We start from the raw sequence: 19,853 nt of genomic DNA, 5'->3' as shown, positions 1-19,853 counted from the left end.
CTTGCGTGCCCTTAGAGTTCAGAACTGTCATCGATGGCCCGGAGCACGCCATCGCCCGTCTGCCCATACCGAGATAAGTAGCTTCCTGTATGTTCATGCGGAAATCTACGCCGTCGTGATTGGAAAAAGTAAAAGAAGGAGGGGCTTCCCTACCAGCCTTGGCCAGGGTTGTCGACTTGTAGGCCCCCAACTATGTTTGTAGGTGGGAGAGGAGACACCCCGGAGACAGACACCGGCAAGCTCCGTCAACCAACCAGATCGGTGTGCGGGAGAAGAAAGGAGTGTTCCAAGGGTTACTGTGAGCTCGTACAGGTACTCTGCCCTTCATATCATGCGCGTTCCAACGAGAACCTGGAAGGCATGGTGAAGGGGTCGGTGAGAGACCATCTTACCGAGACCGACTGACTGACGTAATCACCAAATTCCCGCCCCACGTACTCCGAAAGTCGGTATACTGGCCAATGAGAGACACATAGTCGGGCTGCTTCCTTACGTCATCATCCACATGGGGCCGACCTTCTTTTGCCTGGGCGCGTCGCGTCTTTTCCTCTCCACAACATTGAAGCCATCGCCATCCTGGTCCTGTGACCCCGGCCTCAGAAGCACCAAGGCCTCACGACACTTGAAGCTTGGGAAGCAAAATGCATTGCTATCTTATCTAACCGAATCGTCTGGCTAACAATACAATCCCCCAATTGCACCCGTCAGCGCCTCAGTACGTGCATCTTCCGCAGTAGGAACACTTTTCCGAGCACGCCGTGTAGTCGCCGTCGCCTTCGCCCCATGCCAGATTGCCGTCGTCGCTGTCATCATTGTCGTTTGAATCCCCCTCACTATTGCTGTCCTCATCGTTGCCCGCCTCGCTTGCGGCATCCGCAGCCAGCCACGCTTTCCACTTGGCCATCATATCGGCCGAGAACACCGGAGACACCCCGGCGCACTGCTTGCGAACTTCGAGCGTCGTGAGCGCCTGGCGGCTGACTTCGAGCTTTCCGTCCTGGCTCGCCCGGGCTAGGCCGACGATGCGGTGTAAGAGCGCCGCCAGCTGCGAGAGCTCTCGGTTCATCGACGCCTCCCACGTCTTGACCTTGTCCGACACGTCCATGACGTCAATCTCGGTGAAGCTGCCTCGCTCGTGGTACGCCAGGATGAAGTTGGGGATCTGCGCTACCCACAGCCGGGGAAGCTCCTCTCCCAGGAAATCTTTGTCTCGGCGGAGCATGGACCGCGTCTTGAGGTCGAACACGGCTGTCTGAGGCACCGGGAAGCCGCCCGACAGCAGATGCAGCTTGGACGAATGAATGTGAGTCTTGGAGGTTATGCCACTGGCGTCCAGATCCTTGGCCAGCGCGTCAATGGAATCCTTCTCGTCGTCTGAGGAGGGAGCTCTGTTTGACGACAGCCCAAGCCTGTCCTCGAAGTAGCCGTCACCCTCGTGCCGGACGATGCAGCCGAGGCCAGCAAAGTCGTACCGAAGGACACGCTGATGGGACGTTGACTGCCGGACGCTGGCGTCCCAGGTCGTGTAGGTCTCGGGGAACGTGCGGCCGAATCCCTTGACGTTTGGGATCGTCTCGGTCGGCGAGTTCTCCCGGCGGATCAGGTGCACGACGCCGCCGACCACCTCGACGAGCATGCGGAACGGTCGCTCATTGCCGCGCACGAAGCGGAGAAGACTCCCGATGGTGCTTCCGCACGCGACAACGTCCACCGGCTTCGTCAAAGGTTCCGGGTGCATCATCAGAACGGCCCGGGCGCCGGGCTCCATCGGGTGAGCCGGGTATCTGGCAGCGTTCTTGTCGCGATAGTAGACGCCGTCGTCTTCCTTGAGTTCCTGGGGCTCGGCGAGCGGCGTCCATCTGGGCGGTGCGCCTGAGTCGAGCGTTAGCAGGATGAAGAGCGAAGCCGGTCGACCAGCAAGACCGGATCACGTACCTGGGATCATGACCGTTGGCTGCTTTTTGTCCAGCCAGTTGTACGACGCAACGAGCTCGCAGTTGGTCACCTGGGCAGAAGATCTGTAGCGCTTAGCCGGCTTGGCCAACTCGGCGACGTCGACCTTCTCAACCAAGAGCCCCAACGGCGGCCCCCGCTGCCGCCACCGATGGTTGCGTTGGGCCAGGCTGTATCCGACCTTTTGCTTTTGGTACATTGCGTCGTTGCTGAAGGATGAAGACCGAGGTGAGTAGGTGTTGTGATAAAGAGAGAAGACCACAACACAAGAGGGACTGCGCGTCGACGCGAGAGTCGTTGCTATGTTTGTATTCACCCTACCCTGTCTCTGTTTGCTCTGCGGGCGTCCAGCCAGCCACTCAGGAGCTCAGCCAGGTGCAGCTTTTTCATGCAACCTTCATGCTGGAGGCCAACCTCACTGTGTATTCACAGGCAAACTAAGTCTAACCTTGTCTTCCTCGGAGTGGGCGGAGGGGAGGTGAAGCTCGGCACGTGATGGAATACGCGCCGTCCCTCCCATGAGGCAGTTGGTCCGTCTCTCACTTCCAACCTCCCACCTCCCACCTCTCTCCTTTTCACTTCTGACGTCAACCATTGACTGTTTGTCTGCCTACCTATTCTACTCATCTCGGTATAGCAGACCGGCCAGGCAGAACTCGTCCTTTTGCCAGCCAGTTTGGAATACCAAGGAATCTTCTCAACTCATCAACTCCCATCCCCATCGACTCTGGTCTCTACCACCAGACAGAAACAAACCGGTTTGGATGACCAGCTTCATCTCAGTTGGTAGAACCGGATATCCTCTGAACCCATCAACTACCATTTCCATCACCTGAACACCTAGTCCTACACCATCACCTTGTACCATCACCTTATACCACCATCTCGGAGCGCACCATGACGTCTTCCACCTCGGACCCTCGTCGTGCTGCCCGCCTGCTGAAGGTGTTTCGGGATGTCACCAAAGGGGGCAAAGCAATCACCACAGCTGCAGATGCCCGTCTGTTTCTCGAGGCCGTCCGGACAAACCCTTCGCCCGCTGCTTGCTTGGAAATCATTACGGCTAGCGAAATTGCCAAGAACGCCATCCGACACAGCATCCGGATCGACTTGTCGACCACCTTCGTTCGGGCCCACGTCATCCCGTTCATGGCGTACTTGACCGATCCCGCGGTGAAGATGATGTACGACGGCGAGCTCCTTCGTCAGCTGTTGCTTATCATCGCCCAGCCGCCCGTTCTCTGGGACAACCTCTTGCACGTCTATCGGGACTCCCGGCTGGCCGAAGAAGAGCTCTACGTGTTTGCCTGGCTCTGTCTCGAACTAGCGAGCCTCTCCGACAGCGAGCTCAACGGCATTGTAGATGACATCTCCATCGCTTTGGAGCAGTCGCCATTGCAGAACGCTTCAGATCACAGAACCCGCGATCTCACGTACAAAATCAAGAAAGTCCTCGAGCTCAGATCGTCCATCTCTCCCGACACAGGCTGCGAAGCAGCCGGTGGCCGTCATGACAACGACTTCGTCAACTTCCGGGACATCTCCGTCTTTCCCACAAGCGACGAGTTCTACTCGAGCGCGCCGCCATTCTACCGACAAGCAGCCGAAGTCGCTGGCATTGGCTTCGCACAACGACCACGGGCCCATCTCGACAACCAGTTCCGACTCCTCCGCGAGGACATGCTTGGAGAGCTTCGAGACGACCTGAAGGTAGCCACAGGGAGAAAGAAGAGCAAGAAGATGGCCCAGATCCTCACCGACTTGGCGTTCACGGGCATCGATACCGGCGATGATAAAAGAGGCCACTTCTGTGCCGTGCTTGTTGCGTGTAAGCAGGGATTAGAGGCCCTGACGAGAGTGCCACTACCCAGGCGCCAGGCCTTTCTCAATGATTGCAGGAGCTTCCTTCGTCACCAGTCGTTCGGTGCCTTGTGTCGAGACGACAACATCGTCGCCTTTGCCTTTCTACTCCGCGATGTCGACGAGCTGCGCAAGGAGCCGCCGGTGCTCTCCCTGCAGTTTACCAGCAGCGATGCCACTGGCAGAGCTCTGCTGGCCCTTCGTGCGCCCAAAGATCTCAAGTTCATTTTGGTCGATACTCCGGTCTTTGCCTACCAGCCTGTCCTAGAACGCCTGCAAGACATGGTCGAGATGCCTCTCGGAGGGGAACTCCTTCGGCTCGATGCCGACGACGAGGACGACCAGTCACTCGATTCGTTGCAATACGGTACTCTCGTACAGGTCCAGATAGGACGGCTACGGCAGCTGCTGAATGGCGAGTCGCGCAAGCTTGATCTGTGTGACCGACGCCTTGATCTCGACCATTCTCAGATCCGGGCTCTGCTACACACGTTGGAGAGCCCAGTGGCCCTCATTCAAGGCCCTCCTGGTAAGTTGTCGTGGCTCTTATCCCGTCAAGTCACGTCACACGATCTTGAAACTGATCTTCCACGCTCTAGGAACCGGCAAGTCGTTTGTGGGCGCCCTGGCAGCCAAGGTGCTTCTGATGGACCCCTCAACGCGCATCCTGGTACTCAGCTATACCAACCATGCCCTCGACCAGTTCCTCGAGGATCTCATGAAAATCGGCATCTCGTCCAGTGATATGGTGCGGCTCGGCTCCAAGTCGACAGCAGAAACCGCCTTGTTGTCACTGGACGTGCAGCTGCGTGCAAGTATCGACCGACGGAGTCCAGAGGCATGGGAACTCATCAACAACACGAAAGAAGAACTAACCAACATCAGAGAAAAGATCAACAGTGAATGCAGCAGCCTCGTCCACGGAAGGGTAAGCTCGATGGAGATGCTGAGCTCTCTCGAGTTCTCCGACGAGGACGCGGCGTTCTACGAGGCTTTTCTTCTACCCGAACAAGACGAGGGCTTCGCGCTCGCGGGCAAAGACAATAAAGCCATGAAGCCCGACTACCTTCTCGAACGGTGGATTCAGGGCCTTGATGCCGGCGAGCTGCATCAATTCGTTCCAGCTAGAAGCAAGAGCATCTGGGAGATGCCCGAAGATGAAAGGCGCAAGCACGCCCAAGGCTGGGCCGAGTCTCTGCAGAAAGAACGAATCGAAGCGGCCGAGGGCCTGGTCAAGCGTTTCAATGAGGCCCAAGAGAAGGTGAACACCCTGTACAACGAGAGGAAGTGTGCGTTCATCAAGAAGAAGAAACTCATCGGATGTACCACCACCGCGGCCGCCAAGTACAAGTCGCTCATCAAGGCCGCCCAGCCGGACGTCGTCCTCGTCGAGGAGGCCGGCGAGATCCTCGAGGCTCACGTGCTGACTGCGCTGCACAGCATGACCAGCCAGCTAATCTTGATCGGAGACCACAAGCAACTCCGGCCCAAGATCAACAATTTCGCACTGAGTGTGGAGAAGGGGGATGGGTTCGATCTCAACCGCTCGCTCTTTGAACGTATGATTCTCCAGGGCCATCGACATGTCACGCTCCAGAAGCAACATCGCATGCACCCCGAAATCTCGGACCTTGTCCGACATATGACGTACCCTGACTTGCTGGACGATCCCAAGACCGAGGCACGAAAGGCGCCCAAGGGACTGCAGAGCCGAGTCAGCTTCATCAACCACAGTCACCCGGAGGAGGCAGCCAGCGAGATCGCCGAACGCCGCGACGGCGGCCTTCCCGCAAGCAAACGGAACCACTTCGAGGCGGGGATGGTCCTGAAGCTGGTCAAGTACCTGGGGCAGCAGGGCTATGGCACGGAGAATCTCGTCGTCCTCACGCCATATCTGGACCAGCTTCGACTGCTCCGGGACATGCTGAGCCACGAGAACGACCCCTGGCTCAACGACCTGGACTCGTTCGAGCTCATCCGTGCGGGGCTGATGACGGCGGCGGCGGGCAAGGTGAAGCCTGATTCGAGAGGGATTCGGCTGTCGACCATTGGTAAGACCACCATTGTCAATCTGCTCTTCGGCACGGGAGTCTTGAGCTAACTGCAATAGACAACTACCAGGGCGAAGAGAGCGATATCGTCATCGTTTCACTGACACGAAGCAATAATAGCGGCGACATTGGCTTCATGAAGGCGCCAGAACGCCTGAACGTGCTGTGTTCCCGAGCAAGAGAGTGCCTCATCCTGATAGGGAACATGGAGACCTTCATGGCGTCTTCGCAGGGCCAGGCGATCTGGCTGCCATTCTTTAGCCTGCTCAAAGAAAAGGAGTACCTGCAAGATGGCGTTGCCATTCGCTGCCAACAGCATCCCGAGAAGACGGCTTTGTTAACCAAACCCGAAGACTTCAACATAAAATGTCCCGAGGGAGGCTGCGACGAGATCTGGTGAGTCAGGAAAGACTGATGACCGAGAGAGAGACCACCTAGTGGAGGAGATGATGATGATGCTAATTACGTTGAAATTTACAGCAACGCCTCCTTGTCATGCGGTAAACACACGTGCCAGATGAGATGCCATCGAATTGCAGACCACCGCAAGGTCCCGTGCATGGAGCGCATCGGGAAGACGTGCGATCGAGGCCACAACTTCACCGTCCGATGCACCGACCAAGACGCCGCTTGCCGTGATTGTCGCCTGGAAGACGAGGATACTCGCAGAAGACTGCAGCGAGATCTCCAGATGGAAAAGGATCGCGAAGCGTTACGCCAAGGAGCTCCAGGAGATGCAGGACGAGCTCGACCACGAACGACGCCTGATCAAGTACGCCCAAGAGGACAGTGAGCACAAGAAAATGCTTGAGAAGACTCGCGCGGAGCTCACCGACTTGAAAGCGACGAGGGATCGGGCACAGAAGATGCAGGCTGATGAGCAGGCCCGAAAGTCAGAAACTTCAGCAGCCAAAGTTCAGCGAGGTGATGCGCCGGATCCATGGCAGCCACCGGCGCCTGTCGAGAGTGCTCAAGCAGAATGGAATGCCATGAAGAATGATGGGGCAAGCAGCGCTGCTCTGGACGGGCTGATGGGCATGATCGGCATAGAGAGTGTCAAGAAGGAGTTCCTGTCCATCAAGAACAAGGTCGACATCGCGGTCCGGCAAGGCATCTCACTGTCGACGGAGAGATTTGGCTGTACGCTTTTGGGAAACCCGGGCACTGGTAAGCCAATCAGAGCCCCCTAGTGATCTATGGCTCTGGATGAGACTAAAGGTACAATAGGCAAGACAACTGTAGCACGGATCTACAGCAACTTTGTGACATCGGTCGGTGTCATCGCCGGCAGCTGCTTCAAGGAGACGTCCGGCTCGAAGCTTGCGGCGATGGGAGTCCCGGGCTGCCAGCAGATGTTGGACGACATGCTCAACGACGGCGGTGGTGTCCTCTTCATTGACGAGGCCTACCAACTCTCGTCCGGTAATAGCCCCGGAGGGCGCGGGGTGCTTGACTTCCTGCTCGCCGAGGTGGAGAATCTCACGGGCAAGATCATCTTCCTCCTGGCCGGCTACAGCAAGCAGATGGAATCATTCTTCGCTCACAATCCGGGCTTCCCCAGCCGGTTCCCGACGGAGATGAAGTTTGACGACTTTGACGATGACGAGCTCCTGCGGATCCTTCAGTATCAAATTCAGAAGAAGTACAATGGCCGCATGAAGTGGGAGGATGACCTATACCTCCGCGTCGTCACCCGGAGACTCGGCCGGGGGCGCGGTAAAGTGGGATTCGGCAACGCGAGAGCGGTCGAGAATCTCCTCGCCAACATCTCCAAGAGACAGGCCAACAGACTCCGAAAGGAGCGCCGTGCTGGAGCCAAGACCAATGACCTGCTCTTTACCAAGGAGGACCTGGTCGGGCCGGAACCGTCAAGCGCCCTCTCCAGTTGCAAGGCCTGGAAGAAGATGCAATGTCTCATCGGCCTCTCATCGGTCAAAGAGTCGGTCAAAGCCCTGGTCGACAGCATTCAGTCGAACTATCTCCGTGAGCTCGCCGAGGAGCCCGTCATCGAGTATTCCCTCAACAGGGTCTTCCTCGGGTCACCCGGGACTGGCAAGACCACCGTCGCGAAGCTTTACGGCCAGATCCTGGTGGACATCGGACTGCTGTCAAACGGAGAAGGTAAGTGTAGCCTCCGAGGGACTTATGACTGTCTATCTACCTAGCCACCCTCTCTTTCACATCTAACTCTTAGTAGTGGTTGTCAAGAACCCGTCCGACTTCATAGGTACGGTTCTGGGTGCCTCTGAGGCCCAGACCAAAGGCATTCTCGCAGCGACAGAGGGCAAGGTTCTCGTCATCGACGAAGCGTACGGCTTATACGGTGGCAGCAGCGGCAGCAGTGGATCAGTCGGGAAATTCTCCGACCCTTACAAGACCGCAGTGGTCGACACCATTGTGGCCGAAGTCCAAGGCGCCCCGGGAGAAGACCGCTGCGTGCTGCTTCTCGGCTACAAGGACCAAATGGAGGAAATGTTACAAAACGCGAACCCAGGCCTTAGTCGCCGATTCCCCCTCTCCTCGGCTTTCACTTTCGAAGACTTTGACAGCTCCGAACTGGCAAAGATCCTCGATCTCAAGCTCGAGCAACAAGGTTTCTCGGCCACTGACCAGGCCAAGCGAGTTGCCTTGGAGATGTTGGAACGCGCGCGCAACCGGCCGAACTTTGGCAACGCCGGCGAGGTGGACATCCTCCTCAACGAAGCCAAGGCCCGCCACCAGCGCCGCCTTTCGTCCAAGGAGACGGACAAACTCTCGACCCTCGAGGCACTCGACTTGGACGAAAACTTTGACCGGGCGGAACGCACCGATACCAACGTGGCCAAGCTGTTCGAGGGCACCGTCGGCTGCGAGAAGATCGTCGCCACGCTGGAAGGGTTCCAGGAGAGCGTACGGTCCATGAAGTCTTTTGGGATGGACCCCAAGGAGAACATCCCCTTTAACTTCCTCTTCCGCGGCCCCCCCGGGACGGGCAAGACGTCCACGGCGAGGAAGATGGGAAAGGTCTTTTACGATATGGGATTCCTGGCCACCGCCGAGGTACTCGACCGTTCTGCGTCCGATCTCGTTGGGCAGTATGTTGGGCAGACGGGTCCCAAGGTCCGGGAACTCCTCGACAAGGCTCTTGGCCGGGTGCTGTTCATCGACGAGGCGTACCGCTTGGCCGAGGGTCACTTCGCCCAGGAAGCCGTCGACGAGCTCGTCGATTCCGTCACCAAGGACAAGTACAAGGGCCGTATGGTCATCATCTTGGCGGGCTACGACGACGACATCAACCGGCTGATCTCGGTCAACCCGGGCATGTCCAGCCGCTTCCCCGAGGTTATCGACTTCTACAGCCTCAGCGCCGAGGATTGTTTCGACCTCTTGCTTCAGCTCCTCACGAAGCAGAAGCGCATGCTCGAGAGCAAGAAGCCGTTCAACCGCCTTGTGCTGAACTGCCTCGAGCACCCCACGACAGACTTCAAGGACGACGTCGTCAGCAACTTCCGCGCGCTCTCGGCGCAACCCAGCTGGGCCAGCGCCCGCGACGTCGAGACTCTGGCCAAGTCCATCTTCTCGGTGGCCATGAAGTCCCGCCAGGGCACGTGTGTCACGGTCACGGAAGCCATGGTTGAGGCGGAGCTCGACAAGATGTTTGACGAGCGGGAGATCCGCGGCAAGCAAGCCGAAACCACACGCAAGAGGGTCAGGTTGCAGGATTTGTTCATGGCACCTCCACCCGCTCAGACGCCGCACAAGATCAGCTCGCAGTATCAGGCATCTACCAAGGAAGACGAGGCGAGTTGCACGCCGCCCGAGAGCCCGACCGCAGAGGTCGACAACGGCAAGCGCAAGTCTGTCCGGGACGCCGGCGTCAGCGACGAGGTCTGGGAGCAGCTGGAGAGTGACAAGAAGGCACAGGAGGAGAGAGACGCCAAGTACCGGGCTATGCTCGAGACGAAGCGCAAGGCGGTCGGTGCCGCGCGCGAAGCCATCCTCAAGGAATTGATCGAGGAGGAAGAGCGGCTCAAGAAGGAAGAAGAGCAACGGAAGAAGGCCGCGAAGATGGGAAGATGCCCGGTGGGATACGATTGGATCAAGCAGGCTCAGGGGGGGTTTCGGTGCGCGGGAGGGTCGCATTACATCTCTGATGAGGAGCTTGCCTCGTCTTAAGACGAGTGAAGTTGATGGGGTTGCTTGTCTCTGAGGGGTCGATACACATCTCTGTGTTTTGTTTGTATCGCTATAGAAGGTCTGCTAGGAGTTAATACTCATGTTGCTGAACGCCCTTCCAGGTTTGAAGTCTGCTTTGTGAACTTGACGGCCTGTACTGATCTCCGCTGGGGTCAACAGCGACCAACATTGTAGCGGTGGACATCATTTCCATGGGCAAAGTCTTGAATATTCCCGATTAAGCCCATTCCAGCCCCCTCACCGCAGGATTGGATCTACGAAACAGCAAATCCTCGTCTGATGGGCCGGAGTCCAACACGCTGCTGATCGTAAAAAGAAAAAGGAGGATCAAACGGGCATACGACGGCAAACGCACCTCGGATCGAAATGCGATTGGCGCAACAGATCAGTGGCCTCCGTCTCGCTCTGGATGACCGGGGACCCCCCGGGGCGGCCTCCCTCACCCTGTCAGCTTTTCTGCTCCAAGGAAGCCCCATGCAGGTACTGACTGGCCTGCCAGAGATCGCCCGGGATAGGTCGCTAATTCCCCGAGACGCGGGGGTCAAAAGAGACGTGAGCGAGACGCCAGTGTCCCCCTCCTCGGCTCCTTGGCAGCTCGCGGTGGCACGTGGGCGGCCGACGACGACGACGGCGGTGATGGGCGCGTCGGCGGAGGAGGAGGGTCAATATGACGGAGGGTTCTCTGGTCTGCACAAGTAGAGTTGCGGGGTGCGGCGTGTGAACTGACATATCATGGTGACACCGGCATACAAGTACATACTTACCCTTGTTACATTGGCAGTGATGCGGGACGTCATTCTTCTAGGCAATCGTCATCTAGAGGCGAGCCTCATGGATGTAGTCGACTGGGCTCTCCACGTTCCGTTGCCGCGGCATCACGAGACGGGAAGCGAGGGATGACATATGCGTCTCGGTGCCGGGCCTCAGCCGACGACGTTACGATGTATGCGGTAGACGATCTATACTTCGAAACCCCCTCGTGAGATCGACCGTTGTTGGTTCGCCATCACACGTAATATGTGCTTCAAGGGGGTCCGAGAAGCCGTACAAACCCCATGGGGGGGGAAAGGTCAAAAGACTAATACAAGGTTCAAGAAAGTTAGATCAAGATTCACACTAGGCACCACGAGGAGGGCAGCAGGCACGGTGATCAAGCGTGAAGAGAGATAGAAAAGCCACAATGATGATTTGCTACAGGCTAAACAAGCCGCAAGGAGTATCCCGGATGTGTTTGTGTGTGTGTGTGTGCGCGATCTGTGAGTAAGTACACCTTCATTCCTCGTCCTCCTCCGCCGCCGCGTCTTCTGCGAAATCCGCCACATTTCCCCTCGCCTCCACGACGTTCGCTTTCGCTCCACCGAGACCTCCAAGACCTCCGAGAATGTTTCCGAGTCCACCAGCTCCGGCACCACCGCCGGCGCCGCCGCCGAGAGCCCCGAGGGCGTCGGCGATTCCACCGGCTCCACCAGCTCCGCCGAGAGCCCCGAGGGCGTCAGCAATTCCACCAGCTCCACCGGCTCCACCGGCTCCTCCGCCGAGAGCCCCGAGAGCCCCGAGGGCGTCGCCAATTCCCGCTCCACCGGCACCGCCAGCTGCACCTCCCGTAAGAGCTGGGAGAAGGCCACCCAATCCGGCACCGGCGCCACCGGCACCAGCGCCGCCCGCCCCACCCAAACCGCCGAGAAGACCGAGCAACCCCTGGAGACCCCCGGCGGGGGCAGCAGGAGCAGCAGCGGGCTTCTTGGGTGCGGCAGGGGCGGCGGCGGGAGTCTTGGGTTTAGCGGGAGCAGCAGCAGGGGGAGCAGCGGTGTTGTTGCCAGGTTTAGCTGGAATAAAAGAGAGGTGCAATGGTTAGTAAACGTGGATGTGATCATATAGACATAACCAAGAGACAATCTCGCTAGTAGATACAGTCGGACGAGCGGACAGATGCTGATGATGAGGGGGGGGGAAGGGGGAAGGAAAACGACGAAGAGAAAGGAAAACGGCGCGCGCGACGAAGGGGATTATTATGTGCTTTTACGCACCCACTGGCTGCGCGGCAGCGCCGCCCCCTGCAGGGGGAGCGGCACCACCGCCGGCAGAGTAGGCCTGGATGCCCTTGTCGAGGACGGCGGAAATCTGGTCGATGGCCTGCTGGGCGATGCCCTGACCGATGGCGGGGACCTTGGAGATGAGGGCCTGGCCGAGGCTCGTGGTGGTGCTCTTCTGCTCCTGGAGGTTCTGGAGCACGACGCTCGAGACGCCGAGCTTGTCAAAGTTGGGCTTCTTGGAGATGATGGTGTCGATCAGGCCGGTCGCCGACGTCTGGAGGTCGCCGGCGAGCTGCTGGAGGCCGAGGGCCTCCGTGAGCTGCAGGGGCTGGGCGCCCTGGATGTCGTTGCCGGCCTTGGTGATGACGGCCTTGACGTCGGTGGCGGCGGCCAGGACGGGCTGCGCGGAGGCAATGTCGTCGCCAACGCCCTGTAGAGTTGCATGTGTTAGCTTATTGAGATTGATTGATAGACATTTTAAACCACTGCCTTGGGATGTCACCCGCATCCCCACACCCACACCCACACCCACGCCCCTCCCCTCGTGGGATTCGGAAAGCCCCTTAGATTCCTCTCTTCAACGGGCCCCCGTCTCCCGTCCCTCCTCTCCACCTCCCGCTATGCCCGATGTTCGGACCGACGTACCTTTACTGCGGTATCGAGCTTCGTGATGGCGCCCTGGACTTCGGTGACGGCCTGCTGGATGATGGCGACTTGGCGCTTCTCAATAGGAGATGCAAAAGCCGTGCCGACGAGGGCGAAGAGAAGAGTCTTGGTCAGCTGCATGTTGACGGTTCACTAGCCAGAGTGATTTCGAAAGGGTTGGTATCAAAAACAAAAGAGACGGAGAGAGAAAGAGAAAAAGAGAGAGAGGTCGATTAGGTGAATACAATTGGACCGGTCTCTGCTCCAACCTGGGAGGATATATGTATGAGCGTTGGGAGTGTCTGTGCAGACTTGAGTTTGTTTTGGTGATGGATGCTTTTCTCTCTCTTCCATCCCCGAAGGTGAGCCGGGCACCATCAGCTTGATATACATTTTCGAACGAATGGCTGCGTGCTGGTCTCATGTGCCGCCGCATCCTCTCCAGAGTTCGCTTCGGCGGCAACTTTCCTCTATCCCCTCACCACCACCCACTCCTCCCCCCCCCCCCCCCCCCCCCCCATCAAGGCAAGGAAGCGCACAGCCCACCCTGCCCCCCGGAGTCTGAGACGATGGAAACAATCAAGTGTGGATATTATTAGCCCACTGGACCAACAGCACGATGTCTTGCGATGCAGTCTCTTCCGGACGTCGTTCGGCAGTCCTTCCCTGTTTGCCGCGAATGGTCGAGGGTATGGATGGAGTGTGTGTGTGCCAAGTTGGGACGCGGTTGATTGGTGTCCAAGTGGTGAGAAGCGGTCTCGACTTCAGTCCCTTTTGGTTGAGGAGAGCCGCAGACGCTTTCTCCCCCCACCATCCTTCACGGTACGTCTTGACGAATCGAACAATGCGACATGTCGAAGAGAGAGTGTGTGAATTTGTCTTGCATGCATGGTGCTAGTGTGGGCAGCCAATATGGTTGATAGTGCGCGCTTCGAGCATTGGGAGTTCAGATGAAACGAAACTCGGCCGTTAAAGTCGTCTCAGAAAGGTCGAGTGCAGCCAGCATTCTCGACAATCACCAGGGACTCCCATGTCCTGGACACAGGGCCTTTCTGACCAACGTCGTGAGACGTTTGGAGGAAGACAACTCGCTTGCCCAGGATCTCCTTGCGGGCAGTGGGTGGCAATGGGGGAAGAGGACGGACGCAGGGTTGAGGCTCTCACACACAGTCACTCTCTCACTCCCACTCACACACTCTCTCTTGACTCTTCAAGACTTTGCCTTTATAAGGCTGTATGCGCAAGCACACCCTTCTGAGATCACCTCGAGTCAGAAAGTCAAAGAGCTTCAGGCACGACGACATCTGTCATTCGTCGACGGATTGCAGGGATTCGCCCGCGATGTAGGCGATCCAACACACCAAACGGCCGGGGCTGCCAGAATCCTCAACCCAACCTACGACGCATAAGCTGAGGGACGCTTGACGTTTGGACTGCCTAAATAGGTAATCTCGGGGAGAAAACCTTCTTTGGGAAAGGCGGACGTCACTCAGTCAGGGATGGCCTCCAAACAGTGCCAAACGAGTTGAGCCTCTCGATCGCCGCAAGGGGCCGGCTGCGCAGAGACCAGGCAACGGCCAGCGGCTCACGGCACACGGCTGTGCTCCAAGACGGCACCATAATTAACCTTAGCAGTAGGGAAAATGGGTCGGAATGAATGCAGGTAAGTACGGAGCAATACGCGATCCCCACGATGGCGAGAGACATGGCAAACAAGACAGGGTCTCCGCACCATGCCTTACTTTCCTTGGCGGCAACTACGGCACGGCCGCTTCAGTCGGGGGGACACGCGGTGCTGTCTTGGCTGATGCTAGGGAGGGGAAGCCATGATGTCGTTGCCGATTTGGGCGTGTCATAGTCACGGAGGCCCGAATCGAATGACACGTCGTGACGGCTAATCGCCTGCCACACACCCCTATGTCGCGAACGCAGGGCCCTTCGGTTCATCGGCCGGCGTCGAACCGGAACAATGCAAGAGATCCGGAAGACGAGAGAAAAAAATGAGACAGTCAAGCCAGAAACAGATTGGTCCCGTCGGTCTTTGTCACCCATGGGCTATGCGTCGGCCCCAGGTTTCCCTCTTCAGGCAACCTTTGTGTCAACTGGAGACGGAGACAGGAGGCAAAAGGACGTTTTGAAAAATGGGCAAACGCGGCTTTGCTGTTTGGTGTAGAGTTGCAGAGTTGCGCGGAATCTCGTCTGTTCCGTTGCCCTCAGGGGTCGTTCTGCCAGAGGAGACACGGGATTTGTTCGAGAATTCTGTCAGACACCGTCGGGGTCGTGCCGCTCTGTGGTCAAGTCGTTCTAGGCTCCTCAAGTCGAGAGAATGCAACCGATGCGAGTGCGGTTATTCGCCGCATCAGGGGGGCGGGGATTGGGAAGGGCGGCAAATAGGGAGACTGGACGACAACGACGACGAATGGCGCGAGGACGTGTGACATCTGACAGCGGAAATGCGATTCGTGCGTCAAGTCGCTGGGGCTCTTTCGAGGCTGGGCCGTTTTGATTGTCAGAAACGAGCGGATATGTCCGGATCGCCCTATCGGTTCCGACGGGGTCTTGGCCGGTTGTTTCTCAAATAACCAGAGGCAGTGGGATCCATGTCAAAAGGACCGAAGGATTCGGCCCCACCATCGGCGCGGGGATATCGGGAAAGCGGATCCACCGTCGGCCATTCGAGCTCCACACGGCCTCGGTGAATTCGGTCGGGTTATCGAGAGCTCGGCCGTAAGTCTCGGTATCAACTCAGTCGTTGGAGTATACCTGACGATAGCTGAACACCATGTAGTATATAAATCACCAAACACATTCCTTAAGAGTTTGCAATCAGAGATTTGTATATAAATCATCACATTCGAGTTGAATTATTTTAGCATACCAAAGCCCCTACCTGACCAGAAGCCACGATACGCACGTTGTCATTCGCAACAGCAACGATGAGCAACTCTTCCGAAATTCTTTTCGGACTGGCATCGCAGCTTTCGCAGCTGGCGACGTTATCATCCAGTGACGCCGAGAAGAATGACGCGGCCATTGTCATTGGCCAGAAGGTCCTCGACGCAGCCAGAGGGCCGATGCCCGACTGGATGGACAGGGCGATCCACGCCATGGACTTTGTCAGTTTGAAGCTCTTTTTGGACTGGAAGGCCTTCGATATGATTCCTTTGGATGGTTCGATATCGCACACCCATCTGGCCGAGAAGCTGGAGGCGGATGTCTCTCTGATCAGTGAGTCGTCGTCAGCAGTCTCATTCCTCATCCCTGTGATGGGTGCTGACAACATCCCAAGGGCGTCTTTCTTGGGTTCTCATATCTGGCGGGATCTTGACACAGATTGGCGACGACAAAGTTGCGCACAATGAGAAGTCAAAGTTGTATCTCTCGGGGACACCCGACGAGGTACTGTTCCACATGATGCAAGTCTTTACATCACTGGCTCCCCGGCCCATGGCGTCTATCCACTAACACGTTACAAAAAAAAGTTTCGAAGAGCACATCATCACAGCTCTAAAGCTCCCGGAGTACTTCGCGAAGTATGGCCGTCGCGAGCCTGCAACGCGGGCCCATACGCCCTACTCTTTCGCCCGCGGACGGCCGGAGAAGGAGGTCTGGGAGCTCCATCGGGAGAACCCCGAGCAGGTGAAAAGATTCATGAAGGGAATGGAGATGGCGCAGAAATTCGTTCCCCTCGAGGGAATCTACGATTTCGGCTGGGTTGAGTCAAAGCTGTCAGAAGGAAGCGACAGGCCTATTTTTGTCGACGTGGGCGGCAGTAAGGGACATGCAATCAAGGCCATATTAGAGGAGAACCCTTTTCTCCCTGCAGAACGCGTAATTCTGCAGGACCGAGACGAGGTCATTGAGCAAGTGGCCGCACTCAAGGACCCTGGGCTAGAACATGTCAAGCTGCAGGTGCACGACTTCCACGCTGAGCAGCCCGTCAAGAGTAAGTTCGCAAACCACACTCCCCTTTTCTTCATCATCTCCGCACATGAGTTGACGCATGCAGACGCACTGATCTATTGGATCCGCCGGTGTCTGCACGACTACGGAGACGATGACAGCGTCAAGATCCTGTCCCAGCTTTCGGACGCCATGGGCTCGGACAGCAAGGTCTTGGTCGTCGAATACGTCCTCCAGAATCCTCCTCCGCCCGTTGGCGCCATGACGGACTTTGGCATGATGACCATTGGCGGAAAGGAGCGAACGGCCGCGGACTGGGAGTCCGTGGCGGCCCGCGCGGGCTTGAAGATTGAAAGGATTCATGGCTTGGAAAAGAAGATGCAAGTCATTGAATGTGCCAAGGCCTGATTCGAGACGTAGGCCACTGAGAATAGTACTGACGATACATCCCATCGTCTAAGACGGCACGTTTTAACTAGAGTTTTGCAAATAGCGGTAATGCTGACACGCCTCTCATCGAATGTAATTGGCCAAATTGTTGACAGAGAGTGTTCAGTGAAGTTTGATTGAAGTTCTCCTTTGACTTTTTAAACCCAAAACCAGGGGCGGCGGATTGAGTTCCGCTGCTTGTAAATCCACATCATCAGTTTAATATTCAGCCCTCGAGGCTTTGCAGGGTGAGGCAACCCGTTCTTCACCCTCCCCCCACCCGGAAGTTTACCCATCTCCATTTCAACCTGGAACAGACCTTGAAACAACCTTAACCGGCTTGACAAACATCACTGCTGTAGACACATGCCAAAAACGCTGCCCGAAGGCGGCTGAATCTGACCGTCCAATCTCCAGGTTTGAAACATAGGATGACCAAAAAGCATGACGAGCAAGAAACTTGGCGATAGGTCTTTGTTGCTCGAGTTCACGAACGCTACCGATCAATAAGCGTTCAGGTATCCCTTTCAGACCCTCAAACATAGTATTGTCTACGAGGTGGCACTAGACGGTGTATCCAGCCGTGCAATCAAGAACCAGGACACAGGGTCCGAACCAACACTTTTGGTCTGCGATTCTGTTCATGAACCAATATTTGATACTTCTTGCTGGAGGGCTGGATGCATGCCAAACAGCTTCAGAAATCAGACCAGGTCACACATGTGTTGAACCCGTTTGGAGCAGATGGTTGATCACAATACGCGCCCGCGCACACACATATCTGCTGACGGGATGTCTTAATTCATTCTTGGCGTAGGTGAGAGAGTAATTGACTATGTCGTGTTTCGAAAAACATCAAAAGTAGTTATCTTGGATGTATTTGGGCATATGGGCCTTCTGCCGTCTATGTAGAGGGAAATTGAGCCGACGTCAAACTGGGGGCACAGGATTGACGGATGGTGACAAAGGCCAGAGAACAAACCTCATTAGCAATCTCCCCGAAGAAAAATATCTTACAACCTGAGCCAATCAGGAAATCGAAATAGTGAAGTGGTTGCCCGGCTCATTTGAATGTTCCAGTGCAAGTTATTGGAGACCCATGGCTTCCCGGAACTGCTGCGGCTGAACATCCTGTCCTTCGTTCATGTCTTCGACAAATCTCTCTTTGAGCGTACTTTACGACTCGAAACGAACCCCATCGAATTGTTTGCATAAAAATTGAGGGTCGTGTTTACTCTTTTAGCGAAAGATATCATCCTGTGACGACCAAGATGTATTTCGGGTATCCATAGAGCCATGTTAGTGACGGCTGAATGGTGACGACAACCGGCCTGGATTACAACACTGTCTTCCACTTGAATGCTAGGACTGAGGCAAATCGGGCTGAAAGAAAGTCTAAGATACGAGCATCGGTGATGTGCTGGAGTTTCTCCTGCGTGTAATCCATTCACATGATGCTTCCATCAGAATTTGGACCTTTATGGCTGTCAATCTGGGTGTTTGGCGTGACAGCCTTGTAATCACCTAGTTGATGCTTTTCTGACGTTAACCAGCAGATATGGTAGTTCTGAGGCCGGCGTCGTAGCAAGTGATGAGAACCACACCGCTCACGGCCGATGTCGACGCATCGATCAAGGATGATCACCGATGAGCAGTCAGGCTGAGTCAAGCTATAAGTGTGAGACGGAAACTTTTAAACTCGGATTTGAATATATTTGATGAGCTTTGACGGATCTCTGTTATCTCCGTTGCCAATATAGGCAACTTTGATTGTTTTCACCTTACCACCGTCCTACATGGAAGCTGATGGAGACAAACCATTGAGCCTTGCCGGCTAGCTGGACAACAAACTGCGTATGTAAGCTTTCCAATCACTAGACAAGGCATAAGAAACGTGATATATGCGTTCAACATGGACTTACTGGTTTACTGACCGGGTTTGCTGCTAGAAAAATGGAAGATAACCTAGACCACAGTGGTTATCTACCCACCTGTATCACAAGACGCAGCTTGTTTAAATTGCAAAAGGTATTCCACAGTTTGTAAGAAATGAACAGGCGGCGAATGGTTTCTCTTGCAATAGCACGGGGTCGGTAAGAGTAGTCGTCACTCTTCCAGCCAATGGACAGCTATGTGATTTCATCCCGAGGACAAGTTGTCAAATTTCGACAATCGCCTTACGCATATCGCATATTATCGCATATCCAGGTTTGGGAAGGATATCAACCTAAGACTTCTAACTGCACATATCGCAGCAAACATGTCGTTCAGTCCGCGCTGCTGCGGCGACAGACAGACTGAATCACCGCTCGGCCGACCGATGCTCTCCTGCGCCCAAGTCCCTGCCCTTCTAGAGAACGCGAACTCACCTGGAAGACCGAAACACCTGAGATGGAATTCGTGTTTCAGTTTGGTAAAACTACAGACTAATACCAGTAACTGATGGGGCATCCCGTACATGGGCGTTCGTGAAGAAGAAATGGCAGCACGGCTTTGACAAACTGCCTGTCTCTCGGTCTTTCAGGGTACGATCAGTTCAGTATCATCGATTGAGCGGTGAAAGCTACCTAGGAGCGAACTAGACGTTAATTGAACATGATGGATCTGCGTCAATTACCTTGAGTTCTATTGCAGCGAGCTGATATGTATCTTCAGGTGTATCACTCGATGCTCTAAGCCCCTAGATCTTACTACATTTGTCCAAATTCATTGGATACCATGAGAGACAAGACCAAGTTTACTCTCCCTGTCTTTTGAATGATTACCGAGGCTGCTTGGACTATCCGCCAATTCACAGCATTGT

The 19,853-nt window shown here is 55.9% G+C and overlaps 5 protein-coding genes across 5 annotated transcripts; 3 read left to right on the top strand and 2 right to left on the bottom strand.

Moving 5' to 3' along the window:
• Positions 1-712: 712 nt before the first annotated feature.
• On the bottom strand, positions 713-2,152 carry CH63R_13366 (Geranylgeranyl pyrophosphate synthetase; the record flags this gene model as incomplete). Its single annotated transcript, XM_018308340.1, has 2 exons — positions 713-1,872; positions 1,936-2,152. The coding sequence occupies 2 exons, from the start codon at positions 2,150-2,152 to the stop codon at positions 713-715; spliced, it is 1,377 nt and encodes a 458-aa protein (XP_018152757.1).
• Positions 2,153-2,850: 698 nt separating this feature from the next.
• Positions 2,851-6,264, top strand: CH63R_13365 (CbbX protein; the record flags this gene model as incomplete). The annotated part of the gene is made up of 3 exons (XM_018308339.1): positions 2,851-4,342; positions 4,413-5,864; positions 5,924-6,264. The coding sequence occupies 3 exons, from the start codon at positions 2,851-2,853 to the stop codon at positions 6,262-6,264; spliced, it is 3,285 nt and encodes a 1,094-aa protein (XP_018152756.1).
• Positions 6,265-7,060: 796 nt separating this feature from the next.
• CH63R_13364 (ATPase) lies at positions 7,061-10,019 on the top strand (the record flags this gene model as incomplete). The annotated part of the gene is made up of 2 exons (XM_018308338.1): positions 7,061-7,985; positions 8,059-10,019. The coding sequence occupies 2 exons, from the start codon at positions 7,061-7,063 to the stop codon at positions 10,017-10,019; spliced, it is 2,886 nt and encodes a 961-aa protein (XP_018152755.1).
• A 1,293-nt stretch (positions 10,020-11,312) lies between these two features.
• On the bottom strand, positions 11,313-12,859 carry CH63R_13363 (Cell wall protein; the record flags this gene model as incomplete). The annotated part of the gene is made up of 3 exons (XM_018308337.1): positions 11,313-11,866; positions 12,068-12,503; positions 12,719-12,859. 3 exons carry the CDS (start codon positions 12,857-12,859, stop codon positions 11,313-11,315), a joined length of 1,131 nt encoding a protein of 376 aa, XP_018152754.1.
• A 2,795-nt stretch (positions 12,860-15,654) lies between these two features.
• On the top strand, positions 15,655-17,029 carry CH63R_13362 (O-methyltransferase; the record flags this gene model as incomplete). The annotated part of the gene is made up of 3 exons (XM_018308336.1): positions 15,655-15,946; positions 16,008-16,170; positions 16,201-17,029. The coding sequence occupies 3 exons, from the start codon at positions 15,655-15,657 to the stop codon at positions 17,027-17,029; spliced, it is 1,284 nt and encodes a 427-aa protein (XP_018152753.1).
• Positions 17,030-19,853: the final 2,824 nt, after the last annotated feature.

This window comes from Colletotrichum higginsianum, chromosome 9 (genome assembly GCF_001672515.1).
Source record: "Colletotrichum higginsianum IMI 349063 chromosome 9, whole genome shotgun sequence".
NCBI classification, from domain to species: Eukaryota; Fungi; Ascomycota; class Sordariomycetes; order Glomerellales; family Glomerellaceae; genus Colletotrichum; species Colletotrichum higginsianum.
The sequence above is the reverse complement of the archived record's forward strand: the minus strand, read 5'-3'. Positions and strand labels throughout refer to the sequence as shown.